This window comes from Mauremys reevesii, linkage group 25 (assembly GCF_016161935.1).
Source record: "Mauremys reevesii isolate NIE-2019 linkage group 25, ASM1616193v1, whole genome shotgun sequence".
Classification (NCBI taxonomy): Eukaryota; Metazoa; Chordata; order Testudines; family Geoemydidae; genus Mauremys; species Mauremys reevesii.
In genome coordinates this window covers 4,340,971-4,358,797 of record NC_052647.1, presented here as the reverse complement: position 1 = coordinate 4,358,797, position 17,827 = coordinate 4,340,971, and the positions used below count along the sequence as shown (strand labels likewise).

Here is a 17,827-nt window from a genome sequence, read left to right as displayed (position 1 = left end):
ACCACTCCTCCCAGTTTAGTGTCATCTGCAAACTTGCTAAGGGTGCAGTCCACACAATCCTCCAGATCGTTAATGAAGATATTGAACAAAACCGGCCCCAGCACCGACCCTTGGGGCACTCCACTTGATACCGGCTGCCAACTAGACATGGAACCATTGATCACTACCCATTGAGCCCAACCATCTAGCCAGTTTTCTATCCACCTTACTGTCCATTCATCCAGCCCAGACTTCTTTAACTTGCTGGCAAGAATACTGTGGGAGACTGTATCAAAAGCTTTGCTAAAGTCCAGAAATAGCACATCCACTGCTTTCCCCTCATCCACAGAGCCGGTTATCTCATCATAGAAGGCAATTAGGTTAGTCAGGCATGACTTGCCCTTGGTGAATCCATGCTGACTGTTCCTGATCACTTTCCCCTCCTTTAAGTGGTTCAGAATTGATTCCTTGAGGACCTGTTCCATGATTTTTCCAGGGACTGAGGTGAGACTGACTGACCTGTAGTTCCCTGGATCTTCCTTCTTCCCTTTTTTAAAGATGGGCACTACATTAGCTTTTTTCCAGTCATCCGGGACCTCCCCCGATCGCCATGATTTTTCAAAGATAATGGCCAATGGCTCTGCAATCTCATCGGCCAACTCCTTTAGCACCCTCGGATGCAGCGCATCCGGCCCCATGGACTTGTGCTCATCCAGCTTTTCTAAGTAGTCCCGAACTACTTCTTTCTCCACAGAGAGCTGGTCACCTCCTCCCCATACCGTGCTGCAGAGTGCAGCTGTCTGGGAGCTGACCTTGTCAAAAAAAGCATTGAGTACACTAGCTTTCTCCACATCCTCTGTCACTAGGTTCCCTCCCTCATTCAGCAAGGGGCCCACACTTTCCTTGACTTTCTTCTTGTTGCTAACATACCTGGGGAATCATCATCAAACAGGTGTGTTTCTAGCAGATCCTGTAGGTCCTTATGCGATTTACCATTTTTAACAATGACCTGAAAGAAAATATAAAATCATCACTGATAAAATTTGCAGATGACAATAAAATGGGGGAGTGACAAATAATGCAGAGGTCAGGTTGCTAATACAGAGTAATCTGGAATACCAGGTAAACTGAGCTCGAGCAAACAATACAGGAACTCCTCACTTCAAGTCATCCCAGTTAATGTTGTTTAGTTTTTACATTGCTGATCAATTAGGGAACATACTCGTTTAAAGTTTTGCAATGCTCCCGTATAACATTGTTTGGCAGTCGCCTGCCTTGTCCACTGCTTGAAGAAAGAGCAGCCGATTGGAACTAGCTGGTGGAGACTTGGAACTAGGGTGGACCGGCAGCCACCACATCAGCTCCTCACTCCCCTAAGTTCCCTGTGCAGCAGCCACTCAGCAGGCTATCAATTGCTGAGCAGTTCAGCTGTCCCTCCCCAACTGCCCTGTGCTGCTCCCGGGAGCCTCCTGCTTGCTGTGCAGAGGTGGGGGGAAGAGGGGTGCTAATGTCAGGGTGTCCCCCTCCCCCCGCTCCTTATTTCCACAGAGTAACTTGAGTAACAATAGTAGTGTCGTTGCTGTGCTCTCTCTCTCTCTCTCTTTCTCGCTCTCTCTCTTTCTTTTTCTTCCCACTCTTTCTCTTTTTCTACCATGGCCCTTTTATGTGCAGCCTCCTCTCTGGCTGCCTCTGCCTCCATAGTTTCCCTGGCTGCAGCTTCTTCTTTGAGCCTCATTTCTGCCTGCCACATTTGAAACTTGCGGTCCTTTGCCTTCTCTGCCACTTCCAGTCTGGCCAGCTCTAGTTTTGTAGCTGCCTCAGTAGTAGTCATTTTTCTGCTTTCTTGTGCTTATTTCCTCACCCGAAATAAACAAACAGAAAATAACAAAACTGTCACCTCCTCCTGACTGTTTTTAGCCACTGCACTTAAGACTCATTTAAAATCACAAATATCAGTGCTTAAAGTGTGAACTTCACTTGGAGTAACAAGCTGCACATACAACCCTGCTCACTGCGCCACTGTGACATTCCCCTCCGGTGTTATCTGGACTGGTGATCTGCTAGATCACTCCAATCCTTGAATCTGGGAGCTAGCCTTGCTCTGCTGTAAGAATCCCCCCCCCCCCCCGGGCTGTTCACACACAGCCTCTGGCATGTAACTGCTCCTTGGATTGTGCAACCGAATGACACAAGCCAATATTTCTGGTCCCAGACACAAACCTAGGAACCTCCATCTTGCAGTGTCCTGTTATGCCTGCTGGACACTGAAAGCTTATATAAGTTTATCAGTGTAACAAAGAAATTGATATGTACCAGGCTTGTTATTCGAAGGAGAATCTCTGACACGCTTCAAACCAAACACACTGCTTCAGGTAGAATAAACAAACAGATTTATTAACTACAAAGATAGATTTTAAGTGATTATAAGTCAAAGCAAAACAAGTTGGATTTGGTCAAATGCAATAAAAGCAAAAAGCGTTCTAAGCTGATCTTAGCACTTCCAGTGCCTTTACATACTTAGATGTTTCTCACCACAGGCTGGCTGGTTGCCCTTCAGCCAGGCTCTCCCTTTTGATCAGCGCTTCAGTCGCTTGGTGGTGATGTGTGTTGATGGAGGTGGAAGAGAGAGGAAGAGCCTGGCAAATGTCTCTCCCTTTTATCATGTTCTTTCTTCCCTCTTGGCTTTGCCCCCCACTTCGGAGTCAGGTGAGCATTACCTCACTGCAGTCCCAAACTGGGCCTGTTTTAAGCCATGAGGACACATTTTCAGCCTCATAACTATATACATTAAATTACAGCCTATAACATTACTGTAACAACATCACTATAACAACAATGTTCAGTGCATCATGAGCCTTCTGAAGACACCCAACATGACAAACTTTGCATTGGATACCACACAATCATTTTATAAGGATGAACATGGGGGTGCAGAGTGTTCCCCTGCGGTACAGAACATCACACTGCCTTCACAGCCCTAGAAGCCTCTGAAGTCAGAAGTGATGAATCATAGAAATGTAGGACTTGAAGGGACCTCGAGAGATCTTCTAGTCCAGTCCCCTGAACTAAGGTAGGACTAAATACTATCTAGGCCAACCTGACAGGTGTTTGTCTAGCCTCTTCTTAAAAACATCCAGTGATGGAGATCCCACAGCTCCCTAGGTAATTAGTTCCAGTGCTTAACTAACCTTACAGTTAGGAAGCTTTTCCTAATGTTCAACCTAAAACTACCTTGCTGCAATTTAAGCCTATTGCTTCTTGTCCTGTCCTTAGTAGTTAAGAAGAACAATTTATCACCCTCCTCTTTATGTACTTGAGGACTGTTATCATGTGTGTCTCCTTCCCATTCTTCCCCCCCACCCCGGTCTTCTCCACACTAGACATCCCCAGTTTTTTCAATCTTTTCTCACAGTTCATGTTTTCTAGAACTTTCATCATTTTTGTTGCCCTCTTCTGGACTTTCTCCAGTTTGTTCACATCTTTCCCGAAAATTGGTGCCCAGAATTGGACACACTGCTTCAGTTGAGGCATTATCAGTGTTGAGTAGAGTGGAAGAATTACTTCTCATGTCTTGCTTACAACACTCCTGCTAATATATCCCAGAATTATGTTTTTTTTTTCCCAACAGTAGTACATTGTTGATTCAAAATTTTGTTTGTGATCCACTCTAACCCCCAGATCGTTTTCTGTAGAAAAGGCAGTCATTCATCCTTTGTAGGCACTCATTTTCCATTCTGTATATGTGAAATAACACTCCTGCTGAGGTGTGTGTGTATGTGTGTGTGTGTGAGAGAGAGAGAGAGAGAGAGAGAGAGGTGGCTGTTGGGCTGCAGTGTGGAGCGAATTTAGCTATTTGTCCACTGTGGGTCATCAGCAGGGATCATACCTAGAATCTTCTGCACTAAAAGCCTGAGCCTTGTAGCCCTTTAGCTAAAGGATACGCTTCTCTAGTGTGCAGCAGTAGTAGAATCTTATTCTCTTATGTGAAAGTAACTAGAGAGCTGCATTGTCCTAGTGTGGGCTACTTGAGTGGTTGGAGTGGGGGGGACTCTGAAAGAGCTGGGCAGGAAGTGGACACATGTGTTACAGATAAGAAACCATAAGATTTTAGTTTTGTAACCCTTGTTTACTTAGCTTATTTCAGCACCAATTATATACAGCTCTCACCTGGTGTGTCAGATCTCCCAGGAGAGTGTAAACTGCAGCATAAGGACTGACTGATTCCCTGTTGCCCTGTGAGGGCACCCAGCACACTGCAGAGGTGAGGGAAGATCATAAATAATAAGGGGCCCGTCCCCTTCATGGGATCAGTTACTGACTCCAATGTGGTGAACTTGGCCAAAAGACTCTGTTTCAAGACACCAGAGATAAGGGTATTAAAGAGGAAGATGCTGTGACTGAGTGTGTGTCGGTTCTGCTTTTGATCTTGTTTCTGGTTTTTAAGGAAGCTACAAGGGTCAGAATCCCAGAGCTTGTCTTCTGAGCAGCCATGGGACACCGAGGCTTCGGATTTCCTCCAAGTAAGTAGAACCGAGTTAGTGATGACAGAGCGATGATGTACGGGAGAGTGTGGCAGGCAAGCCGCTGTCCTCTGAATAGCTGGGAGTAGCCAGCTGGCAACTTATTGGAGTTACCAGGGAGGGGAAGCTAGAAGGGTTCTGTCCTCAGGTACTTTGGAGGTTCCCTGGCCTATCAGGGTGCATCTATACAGCCTGTGGCAGAAACCAGCTCAGCTCAGCTTTACAGACTCGGGCTTGTGATACCATGATAAAAATAGGTGTGTAGACAGCACTTTTAAGTTGTGGTTTGGACCAGCCGAGGCCCATCCCCCTCCATAGACCCTGACCTCCCGTCCAAGCCACAACTTAGATGCTCTGTGTACACAGCTACTTTTAGCACAGTCGCATGAGCCCGAGTGTGTCGAGCTGGGTTCTGAGCCTTGCTGCTGCAGTCTGCTGCGCGGTGTAGATGGACATTCTGTTACCTGTTCGGCTTCACAGGTGGGCAGAGAGCAGCTGCAGCACCAACTGTTGGCTAAAGAGATTAGCAAGATACAGGCTCTCCTGCAAACTTACTGTGCATCTTGCCCCTCTCTAGGGCATGTGTTTGCTTCCTTGCTAGCACTGGGCTTGCTGACCCATGAGGAACAGATGGGAGAAGGTTCTATCTGACAGAACCCAAAATGACAAGGGCAAAGGGAGAAACCCCTGTGTGGTAATTGTGTGAATTTTGCTAATGGTTTATGATTCCTGTGCATGCTTCAGTTTCCGTCTGGTCTTTGCATTTCTGTGCATTAAGCGTAAAGGGACGTGATGTGGTATCTGACTCAGCAGTCTGGTTGGAGACCAGAGTCATTAACAAACTAGGTAAAGAAAATCTACACATGTGAATGGAGGGTCTGGAAGAGACAACGGAAAACCCAGTGGCAGGGACATTCATTCCTAGCAACCAACATCTGAGAGAAAGGAGATTTTCTGGCCCCTTGCAGGGCAGCAAACCAAACGCCCTGAGGAGAACAAAGAGGAAAGGTGACAGGCATCTGGATTTAGAGCTGAGCTTTCAGAGACACAGGAGACACACTTGGAACTAAACGAACAGAGATGGCGAGAGAGAGCCAAGATGGTTTGTTCCTACAGCAGCCTGGCTCATGCGAGCCCTGGCATTGGTCAGCATGGACCATGTCCTAACCTGTGCCTCTCTATGCTAAAGTTAGGACTGTGAGATTCTGTAGGCCAGATGACTAATACATTCTTACCTCGTTTTGAAAAGGCTGCCTGACATTACTGCAAATTCTCACTGAAAGTGTTGTTCCCTGAAGGAGTAAAGAACAAACCTCCCACTGGAGTCTGGCTCTGCTGGACTTACTACAGGGAGCCATGGAAAATGACGGGCGTTGCTGGCACCCAAAGGCCTAGTTTTGGAGGCCACGGGTCTGCCCCTGTGGAACTGTGTAGCTCCTTGGGGCCCAGCATCCTACAGGGATCTCTCCAAACGGACTGATTACAGGCTGCCGCATAGACCAGACCCTGTGAATCCATGACACCCTGCCCCAGGCCACTGAGAAGCCACTCAGACTCCAGCCTCCCAGCTGCCTCCTACAGAGCATCAGAGGATGAGACTAGAATGGAAAAATCCAGTGTCTAGCTTCCATTCTCCCCACATCAATGAGGTCCAGTGCCCTGATCCTAATTCCGATGTCCTAAGTCCCAGGATAAATCCAGGGTAACCCCAATCAAAGTAAACCAATGGAGTCATTCCAAATTTACACCAGTGTAACTGAGATTAGGGTCAGACTCAGACACAGGTGCTTAGACTCCTTTATTTAGTAATCTCTCCCTGTGTTGTTGTTGCCATATCTTAGATTTTAAACAAGTTTTTTTCATCTTCTCTCAAGTGTTTTTCCTCCTTGGACTGTTCTGGTTTCTACCACCAGCGAGTGACCAGGGGACAAACAGAATTGGTAAGTTCTCCGGTTAGTGAAGCATAATGCCTTGTGTAAAGTTTCTGTGTCCATAATTAGTGAGTCCCATAGAGTGTCTGCAATGAAGCTGCTATTGGCTTGGCAGCTCTCAGCAGCGTTATCTGACTCTGTGGGGGTTCAGTGCATCCGGTCACTAGGAGTAGTGGAATGTCCAAAGTGCAGCTCAGGTTCTAAACAGGCCTTGAAGGGAAAACCCAGAATTTTGAGAAGAGGAAAGATTGGGTGTCAGGGATAATTCCTCCTTCTCTGTGTTTGTTTAGTCATTCACTCCCTCTTTCTCCCTCTGTCACTCCTCAGGGTGTTCTAGTTTTAGTCTGCTCACACTCGGTCCCATGGTGGAGAAGAACCTCTTTCTGCTGCCATGTCCCACTGAGGGGGTCTTTTAATAGGGTCACTAGGCCACACTGAAAAGCTGGAGACTTCCTATACTGGACTGCATTACCTGGAGGTCTGTCAGAAAGGAGCGAGGGAGAATGAAGTAGCAGTAACTCTGGGTCTGTCTTTTTGGCAACTTCCCCTTTAAGAAGTTGTTAATTTTCATTTGCAATTCTGTAATACTGGGATTATGATCAATTTCATGTAGAAACTAGAAGCACTGGGAAATCCTACAAATGGAGCTAAATCCTCAGAGGCGCTGAGGACTGGCAGCCAGGGCTGGCCCTAGACCAAATGACACACCCCCTCACTCTATTTGTTAAAATTTTAAATACCTGATTTTTTTTATTTATTTTTTATTTATTTTGTAGACCATTTCATGAATTTGATGCATGATTTATCCCTGTCTCATAAGACTAACTGGTGATACTAGGGTTGCCAGGCGTTCGTTTTTTTACCAGAACGCCCAGTCGAAAAGGGACCCTGACAGCTCCGGACAGCATCACTGACCGGGCATATAAAATGTCTGGTTGGTGGCACAGTGGGGCTAAGGCAGGCTCCCTGCCTGCCCTGGATCTGCGCAGCTCCCCAGAAGCAGCCGGCATGTCCGTCCCCTAGGCACAGCAGCGATCAGCAAAGCTCCGAGTGCTGCCGCCGCTCCCTGCACCAGCTCTTCAGCTCCCATTGGCTGGGAACTGTGGCCAATGGGAGCTGTGGGGGTGGTGTCTGTGGGCGCGGTCAGCGCACAACGTGCAGAGCCACCTGGCTGCGACTCTTCCTAGGGGCCGAAAATGCCAGCCACTTCCGGGAGCAGCGTGGAGCCAGGGCAGGCAGGGAGCCTGCTTTAGTCCTGCCGCGCCAACAAACGGGAACTGCCTGAGGTAAGTGCCTCCCAGCCAGAGCCCTCACCCTGAACCCCCTGGCCCAGGTTGGAACCCTCTCCTGTACCCTAACTCCCTTCCAGACCCCACACCCTCACCTGCATCCCAATCCCCTGCCCCAGGTCAGAACCCCCTTTTGCATCCGAATTCCCTCCCAGATCCCGCATGCTCACCCACATCCCAACCCCCTGCCTCAGGTAGGAACCCCCTCCTGCACTCAAATTCCCTCCTGGAGCCTAAACTCCGCATTCCCCTCCCGCACGCCAATGCCCTGCCTTAGCCCTGAGCCTCCTCACCCACTCCAACCCCTTGGCCCCAAACTGGAACCCACTCCTGCATCCCAAACCCCTCATCCCAGGCCTCAACGTGAGCCTACAACCCCAGCTGGAGCCTGCATTAACTCCTGGACCCCAACCCCCTGGCTCAGCCCTGAGGCTGCTCCTGCATCCCAAACCTCTCACCCCCAGTCCCACCCCAGAGCCTGCACCCCCAACTGGAGACCTCACTCTCTCCTACACCATAGTCCCCTGCCCCAGCCCAGTGAAAGTGAGTGAGGGTGGGGGAGAGAGAGCGATGGAGGGAGGGGGACTTGAGTGAGTGGGGCCCCTCGGGGACAGGATGTTCAGTTTTGTGCAGTTAGAAAGTTGCCAACCCTAGGTGATGCCCTGTACCATATATGCTAGCGACGGCATGGCTGACAACATTCTAGGAGGCTGGAGGAAAATGTAGTTCTCAGAAAATCTGGAAGGTTCCATGAGATCCTGTAAAAGTCCAGAACATTCTAGGAGGCTAGTGAAAAATGAGTCCACATGCAGAATACCTGAAACATTTTACTTCAAACATTTTGGTTTCCCCTTTGATGCTAACAACAATAACAGCACCCTGAGCCTGGCACCCCCCAAGCCTGGCACCCCAGGTGGTTACCAGGGTCACCTGCACCTAAATCCAGCCCTGCCACCAGCTCCCATTGAGCCTAAGAATGATGGGCCTGATTCTCATCTCACATACATCAGTGTAAATCAGGAGAAATGCAGTGAAATCAATGGTGGCCATATGGTGTAAGGGACAGGAGAAGGAGGCCCAGCATTTCAGAATATCTCCCCTCACTGATTGTATTAAAGTGCCTGAAGCTAGACAGCCAGATTCTCAGCTTGTGGAAATTTGAGAAGATGTATTACATTTGGACTTAATTTTCTTTCCACTCAGGGCAGCTCTGGGAGTGAGGACAAAATGTTTATTGGGAGATACGATGTTTCTGGATCTCTCTATAAAGAGCCAAGTGGGATGTCAGCTGTGGGTAATGGGCAGAATCCTCATCTGTTGTAAATCGGCAAAGGTCTGTTGTAGTCAGTGGTGCTACCCTGATTTACACTAGCTGAGGATCTGGCCCTATATAACTAAAAGGGAAATAAAGGAAACTTACTACATGAAAGTTTTATTTAACTTTATAAATTGTAATTTTATTGATCTGTTTCTTGTGTGTGTCTAATAAAAGGTTCTCTCTCTCTCTCTCTCTCTCTCTCTTTCTTTCTGTATATACATATTTAATGGTGGTGGTTGCAACAGGAGAAGATGCCAGAGATAACTTGACACAAGACCCCAAACCACCCTTATGTGTTTAATGTTGTAACAGTACAAAAGGGTTTTATTATCACCTCAGCCCAATAGGCCCAAGGCGCCTACCCTTATCAACACACCAGACTAAGGTTCTATTCCCAATGCTGGGAAGGGTTGTAGGTTTTAATGGTTATTGCACAAGAGACTGAGAGTCAGGAAACCAGGGTTCTATTCTTAGTTCTTCTGCTGATTTGTGGGGTTACTTTGAACAAGCTCCTAACCCTCTCTGTGCCTTATTTTGAGCTTAGACAGGAGTGCTAGGGAAGAGCAAACAATTATTCTTAGTGCTGAAACCAAATAATTAAATGTGCATCTGGATCTGAAGTTTTTCTGTGTTTCCATGAGTGTTTGGATCCAGGATTCTGGTTCTAAACTATTATAGAGATCAGGGACAATCATGGAGTTCTGATCCAGATTGGAACATTCCCCGAAGTCGTGTTTGGTTCCAAAGCCTTTGTTGGGTTCTAAGATATCTAAGTTGTGCTTGTTCATTATTTAAAATAATGTTTACCATTGATAAAATTATTTTCATTTAGAGTAAAAATATAATGGGGAAAATTTCTAGCTGCGTTAAGATTTTCAAGTACCGTTTCTTTTTTACTGGGCCTTAATTTTTGGCCTGAACAAAGTTGATCCAGTCCCTTTTACTCTATCCACCTTTTGCCAGTATCTCTCTCCACCTCCAATGTTTAACTGCTATTTTTCCTTGCAGGCACATGTCAGACTGAGACTTTGGGAAGAGAATTCATCACCTCCTACATGGAGGACTGTGGGAACTCTAGTCAATTTGAAGTGCAAATTAGTGGCTACTTTGCCTTCACTTCAGTGTCTGTTTCCATCTCCAATTACATGGGTGATGGGGCAAAGTTTGAGAAGAAGGTTATGGTAAATCGGGGAGAGATGGTGCCGGTCAGGCTACCAGAGTCAGTTGGAATTAAGGGCACTACCAAGTTCTCCAAAGTGGTCCTAGTCAAGGCTGACAAAGATATCTCAGTAGTGTCTGTCAGCAACAAACATGTGAGTCTTGAGACCACTGTGCTGTATCCTGTCTCCAGCTTGGGAAATGAACACTACATAGTGACTCCCTCTACACAATCCTTAGATAGTTACCCAGAGTTCTCTGTTATGACGTACGAAGACCACAACCTCGTGGAGGTCCATGTGAAAGGCAAGTTACGTTACGAAACAGGGGTCTACTCCACCGGCAACACACTGAATATTACACTCTTCGCTTTCCAAGGCTACCAGTTTCAAGGCATAGCAGATCTGTCTGGCACCAGGATTGTCTCAGAAAAGCCAGTGGCCGTCTTGGTTGGCAAGGTGTGTTTTTGTAATAACACAAAATGTAACCATGTCTTTGAGCAGCTCCTACCAGTTTGTAGCTGGGGTACAAAATACATCATTCCTCCCTTACCCTGGCAGATAGTAGATGAAATGGTCTACATCACTGCTTCCCAGAGCACAACTGTGTTGTATCAACGAGGGGAAAAGCCAGAGACTGTTCCTCTAGCCAGAGGCAGTGTACTCCAGCGTCCTGTCAAGCCCTGGATCCCAGTCTTCATCTCTGCTAATGTGGGCATCCAGGTGGTGTTCTACAGCGTGGGCGCAGCTGTCCCTAATTCCTCCCACGCCTTCCTGATGAATGTTCCAGATGTTGCCAGTTACTGCCCGATGTATTTTATAAATTCCCAGAAGGGCTTCAAAAACTTTGCCTTGATGGTGGCCAATACAGCAGAGACTGGTGCCATCATCCTAGACAATCAGCCTCTAAGGGATGTGGTGTGGAACCGAGTCGCTGGCACTGAGTTCGTTTGGGGCATGCGTCTGCTTGAACCTGCCATGAGCTCCCATGCTGTGGAACATCCCAGCTCTCCATTTGCGCTCCTGAGTGTTGGCACTGCCGCCATGGACAGCTATGGGATTCCGGGATTCTGCAGGAAGAGTGAGTAGCATGGGTTTTAAATCTATTTTAATCACAACTAGGGAGGCAACCATGGGCCTGGTGTAAAGTCTGTTGATTTACAATGTGATGGGGGCTAATTTAGCTACAACGAGTCAGGAAAAAGATCTTGGAGTTATCGTGGATAGTTCTCTGAAGATGTCCACGCAGTGTGCAGAGGCGGTCAAAAAAGCAAACAGGATGTTAGGAATAATTAAAAAGGGGATAGAGAATAAGACTGAGAATATATTATGCCCTTATATAAATCCATGGTACGCCCACATCTCGAATACTGTGTACAGATGTGGTCTCCTCACCTCAAAAAAGATATTCTAGCACTAGAAAAGGTTCAGAAAAGAGCAACTAAAATGATTAGGGGTTTGGAGAGGGTACCATATGAGGAAAGATAAAAGAGGCTATGACTTCAGCTTGGAAAAGAGGAGAATAAGGGGGGATATGATAGAGGTATATAAAATCATGAGTGATGTGGAGAAAGTGGATAAGGAAAAGTTATTTACTTATTCCCATAATACAAGAACTAGGGGTCATTAAATTAAATTAATAGGCAGCAGGTTTAAAACAAATAAAAGGAAGTTATTCTTCACACAGCGCACAGTCAACTTGTGGAACTCCTTACCTGAGGAGGTTATGAAGGCTAGGACTATAACAGTGTTTAAAAGAGAACTGGATAAATTCATGGTGGTTAAGTCCATAAATAGCTATTAGACAGGATGGGTAAGGAATGGTGTCCCTAGCCTTTGTTTGTCAGAGGTTTGAGATGGACGTCAGGAGAGAGATCACTTGATCATTGCCTGTTAGGTTCACTCCCTCTGGGGCACCTGGCATTGGCCACTGTCGGTAGACAGATACTGGGCTAGATGGACCTTTGGTATGACCCGGTATAGCTGTTCTTATGTTCTTATGATTTTGATGGGGCTCCATTGAGTTACACCAGCTGAGAATTTGGCCCAACATGCCATTCTAGGCCACCACTAGCCACAGTTACTCAGGCTATGTCCATACTACAGAAGCTGCAGCAGCACAACTATGGCGCTGCAGCTGTGCCTCTGTAGCACTGTAATGTAGACTCTTGGTACAGCGATGGAAGGGGTTTTTCTATCACTGTACTTAATCCACTCCACCAAGAGGTGGTATCTAGGTTGACGGAAGAATTCTTCTGTTAACCTAGTCGTGTCAACACTGGGCTTAGGATGCCTTAACTATGTCTCTCAGGGGTGTGAGAGGGTTTCAGTAGATCATCTACTTTTTATTCTGGTAGGAAGAAAAGACGACCCTTTTGTTGCCTAACCTGAGACCTTTAAGGGGCCTGATTTTCAGAGGTGGAGTGCTCAGCACTTTTGAAAGTCAGGGCCCTTTAAAGATTTCTCAGATCACAAGAAACCTGAGCCCTGCAGATGTTGACCTGATGTAATTGTCCTGCCTCTCTTTCTGTTGCTAGATGTTACCTTTAAATGCCAGATTGAGACTCCACAGATGAAAGAGCAGTTGGAGATGTGCAAAGGTGTCTTTCTGCAGGTATGTCGAAGGGGTTTATTTGGGCTTTGATGATTTTCACAAAGAGTACACAGACAACTTTGAGCCTGAGGATTCTCAGCTTATCCAGCATTTACCACTGACTTCAGTGGGAGCAGAATCAGTCCAACAGAAAGTGCTTTTGAAAACTCAACCGTATTATACTTAGGTGTGTGATGCCCTCACTGTACATCAGAGTTCTGCAGTTAAGGCACCAGCCAGAGATACAGGAAGTCAGAGTTCAGTTCCCATCTCTGCCCCAGACTCACTGTGTGACTTTGGGCAATTTGCTCAGCCATTTGTAAGAGGATAATAATCCTTACAAAATCCCTGTGCGGAGGGGTAGGAGAAATACATTAGTATGCATGAAAGCGTCAATACCTAGTCTTAACAAGTCTTAATCTGTACACATTCCAGTGGGACGGCCAGCCAGCCATAGGTCAAAGCAAGATCACTCTGTGGAACCATTAACCTTAATTTTGGTGGCGTTTCCATGCTTGCTGAAATAACCCATTTCCTCTGTTTGCTCTGCAGGGCAGCAACAGTGAATTTTGCTCCTTTGTGAATTCAACCTTGGTGAATTTGGAGACCATGTGTGCAGAGGACAGAGCAGTATCGCTGCAGGTCAGAGGTTCTGCCCCTATGGGTGTGGGTGCTCTATGGGCAAATGCCCTGAGCACAGGAATAGCAGTCTCACTTTGGGGGGAATTGTGGCTGCTCTTCAGAACAGGGGTGTGTGCGCATGTGCATGCTCTCTAGCTGAAGTGGCAGGGGATCTGGGTTCTGTCCCTAATGGTCCTAGGAAGATCCAAATTGCTTCTGGGAGCAACACAGAGAGGACCTAGATGCCTGCTGGTTTGCTGCAATGTTCTCTGCCACCTACACTGAAGGGACCGGGGATGAGGAGGGAATGACACAGGGTATTAGCCCGACCCTGGCTTCAGCTTACTGGGGAGTCCTGAGCAAGCCTCAGTAGCCTCACTCGCTCCGTAAAGGGCTCCCTCTTTGAGAATGCTGCAGTCCTGTGGAGTGGGGAAGGTCACTATGAACCCGTATGTCCCTAAGAGGGTCATTGTTCCCCTGGGAGTCTGAAGAATGTGTCTCATGAACCACTGAAATCCTCCCTCCTTCTCAGGGTGTTTCCTTTCCCAATCCCAGGAAGTTGATCGCCGGTTTGGTCCCTTGCTGAATAGCTCCATCCTCAGTGCTGGTGGGAAGGAGATCAAGAGGGAGGTGGCGTCTGCCGTGACGTTCCTCCTGCAGAGTGTGGAATTGGCTGCACTGACGGCTGCTTTGAAGTCTCCAGAGAATACAACCAAGACCGTGACAACAGAGTCTATGGGTGAGGAGGATGGGAGGCTCCCACATCGCCTGGTGGCAGCTGTGAGATAGGGGCTTATCCTCTTTTTAATACAGAACACCACTGGAGCCTCGATGCCCCTCTCTCGGGGTTTATAACCCAGCCATGGGCAGCAGGTGAACAAGCCATTGAGAGAGGCTAACTATTGAGAGAGACGAGCCCTCGGCCCCTCCCTCTCTGCCCAAGACCCTGCCCCTCCCCTTCTACTCCCTCTCTTCCACTGGAGACCAGAGGAACCCACCCCCATCCCCATGCTAGCCCAGCCCTGGTGCGCCAGGTGGACAGCGCAGTGGGAGCACCCCCAGCCGTGGAATGCCTGGCAGCCGGAGCGTCCCCATCTCCAGTGCCAGGCAGATCGGCAGGAAGCATGACGTGGCAATGCCTGGCACCAACACCCCCAGCCCTGGGCCTTGTGAACACCAGCCCCAGCCTGCCTTCCCCAGCCCCTCAGCCACGGAAGAGTGGAAGGGAACTGGAAGCAGGCAGGAGAGGACCTGGGGATGGAGCATTAGCAGGTCCACGCCAGGCTGTTTGGGGAGGCACAGCCTTCCCCGGCCTGTGCCCCTCGCCACCCATAAACCCAGCCCTGGGGCTTGCAGCAATGGCAGCTGCCTGAGAGGGTGTTAAAAGCGATGCCAATCTCCTGTCACCACAGGCAGCTGCCATTGCGTCCTCCTTTCACTCCCTGCCCCAGCAATACCCCTCTTGCTGCTTCCCCTGCTAAAGCACAGAAGTGGGGCAGCAGGGAGAAGTTGCCTTCTGCCTCTTGGCACAGTGACATCTTCATGGGGACACAGGGACGATGGATCATAGGAGGTCAGCCAGAGGGGCTCAGGGAAACACAGAAAAATGGAGGTGAGGAGAAAGGGGGAGGGGCTGGTGGGATTCAGAGAGAGTGGAGCTCCAAACCTGCCTTGCCCTTGCAGCAAGAGGCTTTGCCATTTCCCTCCCCAGCTATCGAGACGCTCCTCATTGTCCCGGCTGCAGGTCCCTGTGATGAGGTCTTCACGCTGAGAGCTCAGGAGGAGACAATGGACATTCACTGCGATACGGTCACCAGAGCAGCGACAGAAGGTACCATCCTGGCTTCCCAGGCACTTGCCCCTTTAACTAGACACCAAACCCCATCCCTAGTTCTCCCTTTCCCCTCGTCCCAGGCTGGTTCACTTGCCTCTGTTATCTTGACATTAGTGTGGAGGAATAGCTCAGTGGTTTGAGCATTGGCCTGCTAAACCCTGGGTTGTGAGTTCAACCCTCAAGGGGGGCATTTGGGGAACTGGGGTAAAAATCTGGGGATTAGTCCCCCTTTGAGTAGGGGGTTGGACTAGATACCTTCTGAGTCCCTTCCAACCCTAATATTCTATGACCTTGTTGGTTGAGTCAGTGGTTTCTCAGGCTGTTGAGGTCTGCAAAGCCCTTCATTCCTGGTTGTCCTGCAGCATAAAAACCAAGCAGTGGTGGGGGGAAACATGGAGTAGAGAGAAGCTTTGATGGGCATATGAATTGGTCCAGAGAAAGAAAAGATCAGAGATCCATTGGCCCAACACATGATGTCCTGATGATGAGCCCAGGTTGACATGTGTGACTTCCTGGAATGGAACCAGGATGATATTTTCCAATTTTCAGGCCAGTAGGACCTAACTGGGACTGGTTCTTAATTCTTTATCACCAGGGAAAACACTAACCATCCCCTCTGCCTCTCCTAACCAAGAAAAACTATGGCTTCACCTCAGTGCCTTTCACCTGGGACTGTCTACCTGGCTGGATAATGTGCAGTGTGGGAGTATGATTTCTAAAGAGCACTAACATACTGTGCATTAAGTGGTCTGCATAGACCCTACTTGTGTGCACTAAAGGTTCCCTAGTGTGCTTTAATGTATGTTAGTGCACTTTAGGAATCACACTCCCATAGTGCACACGAATGTTTCCAACACAGAAGCACTTCTGTGGAAGAAGAGGGAGGAGGAAACATATTCTAGTGGTTAAAGCTCAAACTGCTAGCCAGGGCTCATGGGTTCTGTTAATCATAGAATCATAGAATCGTAGAATCTCAGGGTTGGAAGGGACCTCAGGAGGTCATCTAGTCCAGCCCCCTGCTCAAAGCAGAACCAAACCCAACTAAATCATCCCAGCCAGGGCTTTGTCAAGCCTGGCCTTAAAAACCTCTAAGGAAGGAGATTCCACTACCTCCCTAGGTAACCCATTCCAGTTCTTCACCACCCTACTAGTGAAAAAGTTTTTCCTAATATCCAACCTAAACCTCCCCCTCTGCAACTTGAGACCATTACTCCTTGTTCTGTCATCTTCTACCACTGAGAACAGTCTAGATCCATCCTCTTTGGAACCCCCTTTCAGGTAGTTGAAAGCAGCTATCAAATCCCCCCTCATTCTTCTCTTCTGCAGGCTAAACAATCCCAGTTCCCTCAGCCTCTCCTCATAAGTCATGTGCTCCAGCCCCCTAATCATTTTTGTTGCCCTCCGCTGGACTCTCTCCAATTTATCCACATCCTTCTTGTACTGTGGGGCCCAAAACTGGACACAGTACTCCAAATGAGGCCTCACCAGTGCTGAATAGAGGGGAATGATCACATCCCTCGATCTGCTGGAAGTGCCCCTACTTATACAACCCAAAATGCCATTAGCCTTCTTGGCAACAAGGGCACACTGTTGACTCATATTCAGCTTTTCGTCCACCGTAACCCCTAGGTCCTTTTCTGCAGAACTGCTGCCCAGCCATTCAGTCCCTAGTCTGTAGCAGTGCATGGGATTCTTCCGTCCTAAGTGCAGGACTCTGCACTTGTCCTTGTTGAACCTCATCATATTTCTTTTGGCCCAATCCTCTAATTTGTCTAGGTCCCTCTGTATCCTATCCCTACCCTCCAGCGTATCAACCACTCCTCCCAGTTTAGTGTCATCTGCAAACTTGCTAAGGGTGCAGTCCACACCATCCTCCAGATCGTTAATGAAGATATTGAATAATACCGGCCCCAGCACCGACCCTTGGGGCACTCCACTTGATACCGGCTGCCAACTAGACATGGAACCATTGATCACTACCCGTTGAGCCCGACCATCTAGCCAGTTTTCTATCCACCTTACCGTCCATTCATTCAGCCCATACTTCTTTAACTTGCTGGCAAGAATACTGTGGGAGACTGTATCAAAAGCTTTGCTAAAGTCCAGAAATAGTACATCCATTGTTTTCCCCTCATCCACAGAGCCAGTTATCTTGTCATAGAAGGCAATTAGGTTAGTCAGGCATGACTTGCCCTTGGTGAATCCATGCTGACTGTTCTTGATCACTTTCCCCTCCTTTACGTGGTTCAGGATTGATTCCTTGAGGACCTGTTCCATGATTTTTCCAGGGACTGAGGTGAGACTGACTGGCCTGTAGTTCCCTGGATCTTCCTTCTTCCCTTTTTTAAAGATGGGCACTACATTAGCTTTTTTCCAGTCATCCGGGACCTCCCCCGATCGCCATGATTTTTCAAAGATAATGGCCAATGGCTCTGCAATCTCATCAGCCAACTCCTTTAGCACCCTTGGATGCAGCGTATCCGGCCCCATGGACTTGTGCTCGTCCAGCTTTTCTAAATAGTCCCGAACTACTTCTTTCTCCACAGAGAGCTGGTCACCTCCTCCCCATACCGTGCTGCAGAGTG

General features: G+C 48.1%; 1 protein-coding gene across 5 annotated transcripts in view; it reads left to right on the top strand.

Moving 5' to 3' along the window:
• The first annotated feature begins 4,155 nt into the window (after window positions 1–4,155).
• LOC120390917 overlaps window positions 4,156–17,827 on the top strand; it is a 47,361-nt gene continuing 33,689 nt past the window's right edge. For 4 of the 5 annotated variants that reach the window (XM_039513982.1, XM_039513981.1, XM_039513977.1 and 1 more), the window contains exons 1-7: window positions 4,336–4,499; window positions 6,374–6,439; window positions 10,046–11,275; window positions 12,732–12,808; window positions 13,340–13,429; window positions 13,964–14,147; window positions 15,120–15,239. In XM_039513982.1, the coding sequence (XP_039369916.1) occupies window positions 4,469–4,499; window positions 6,374–6,439; window positions 10,046–11,275; window positions 12,732–12,808; window positions 13,340–13,429; window positions 13,964–14,147; window positions 15,120–15,239 (1,798 nt within the window). In that variant the 5' untranslated portion in view covers window positions 4,336–4,468. Of the gene's footprint in view, window positions 4,241–4,335; window positions 4,500–6,373; window positions 6,440–10,045; window positions 11,276–12,731; window positions 12,809–13,339; window positions 13,430–13,963; window positions 14,148–15,119; window positions 15,240–17,827 lie in introns of those variants that run through there. The other variant, XM_039513978.1, reaches the window with a different exon arrangement.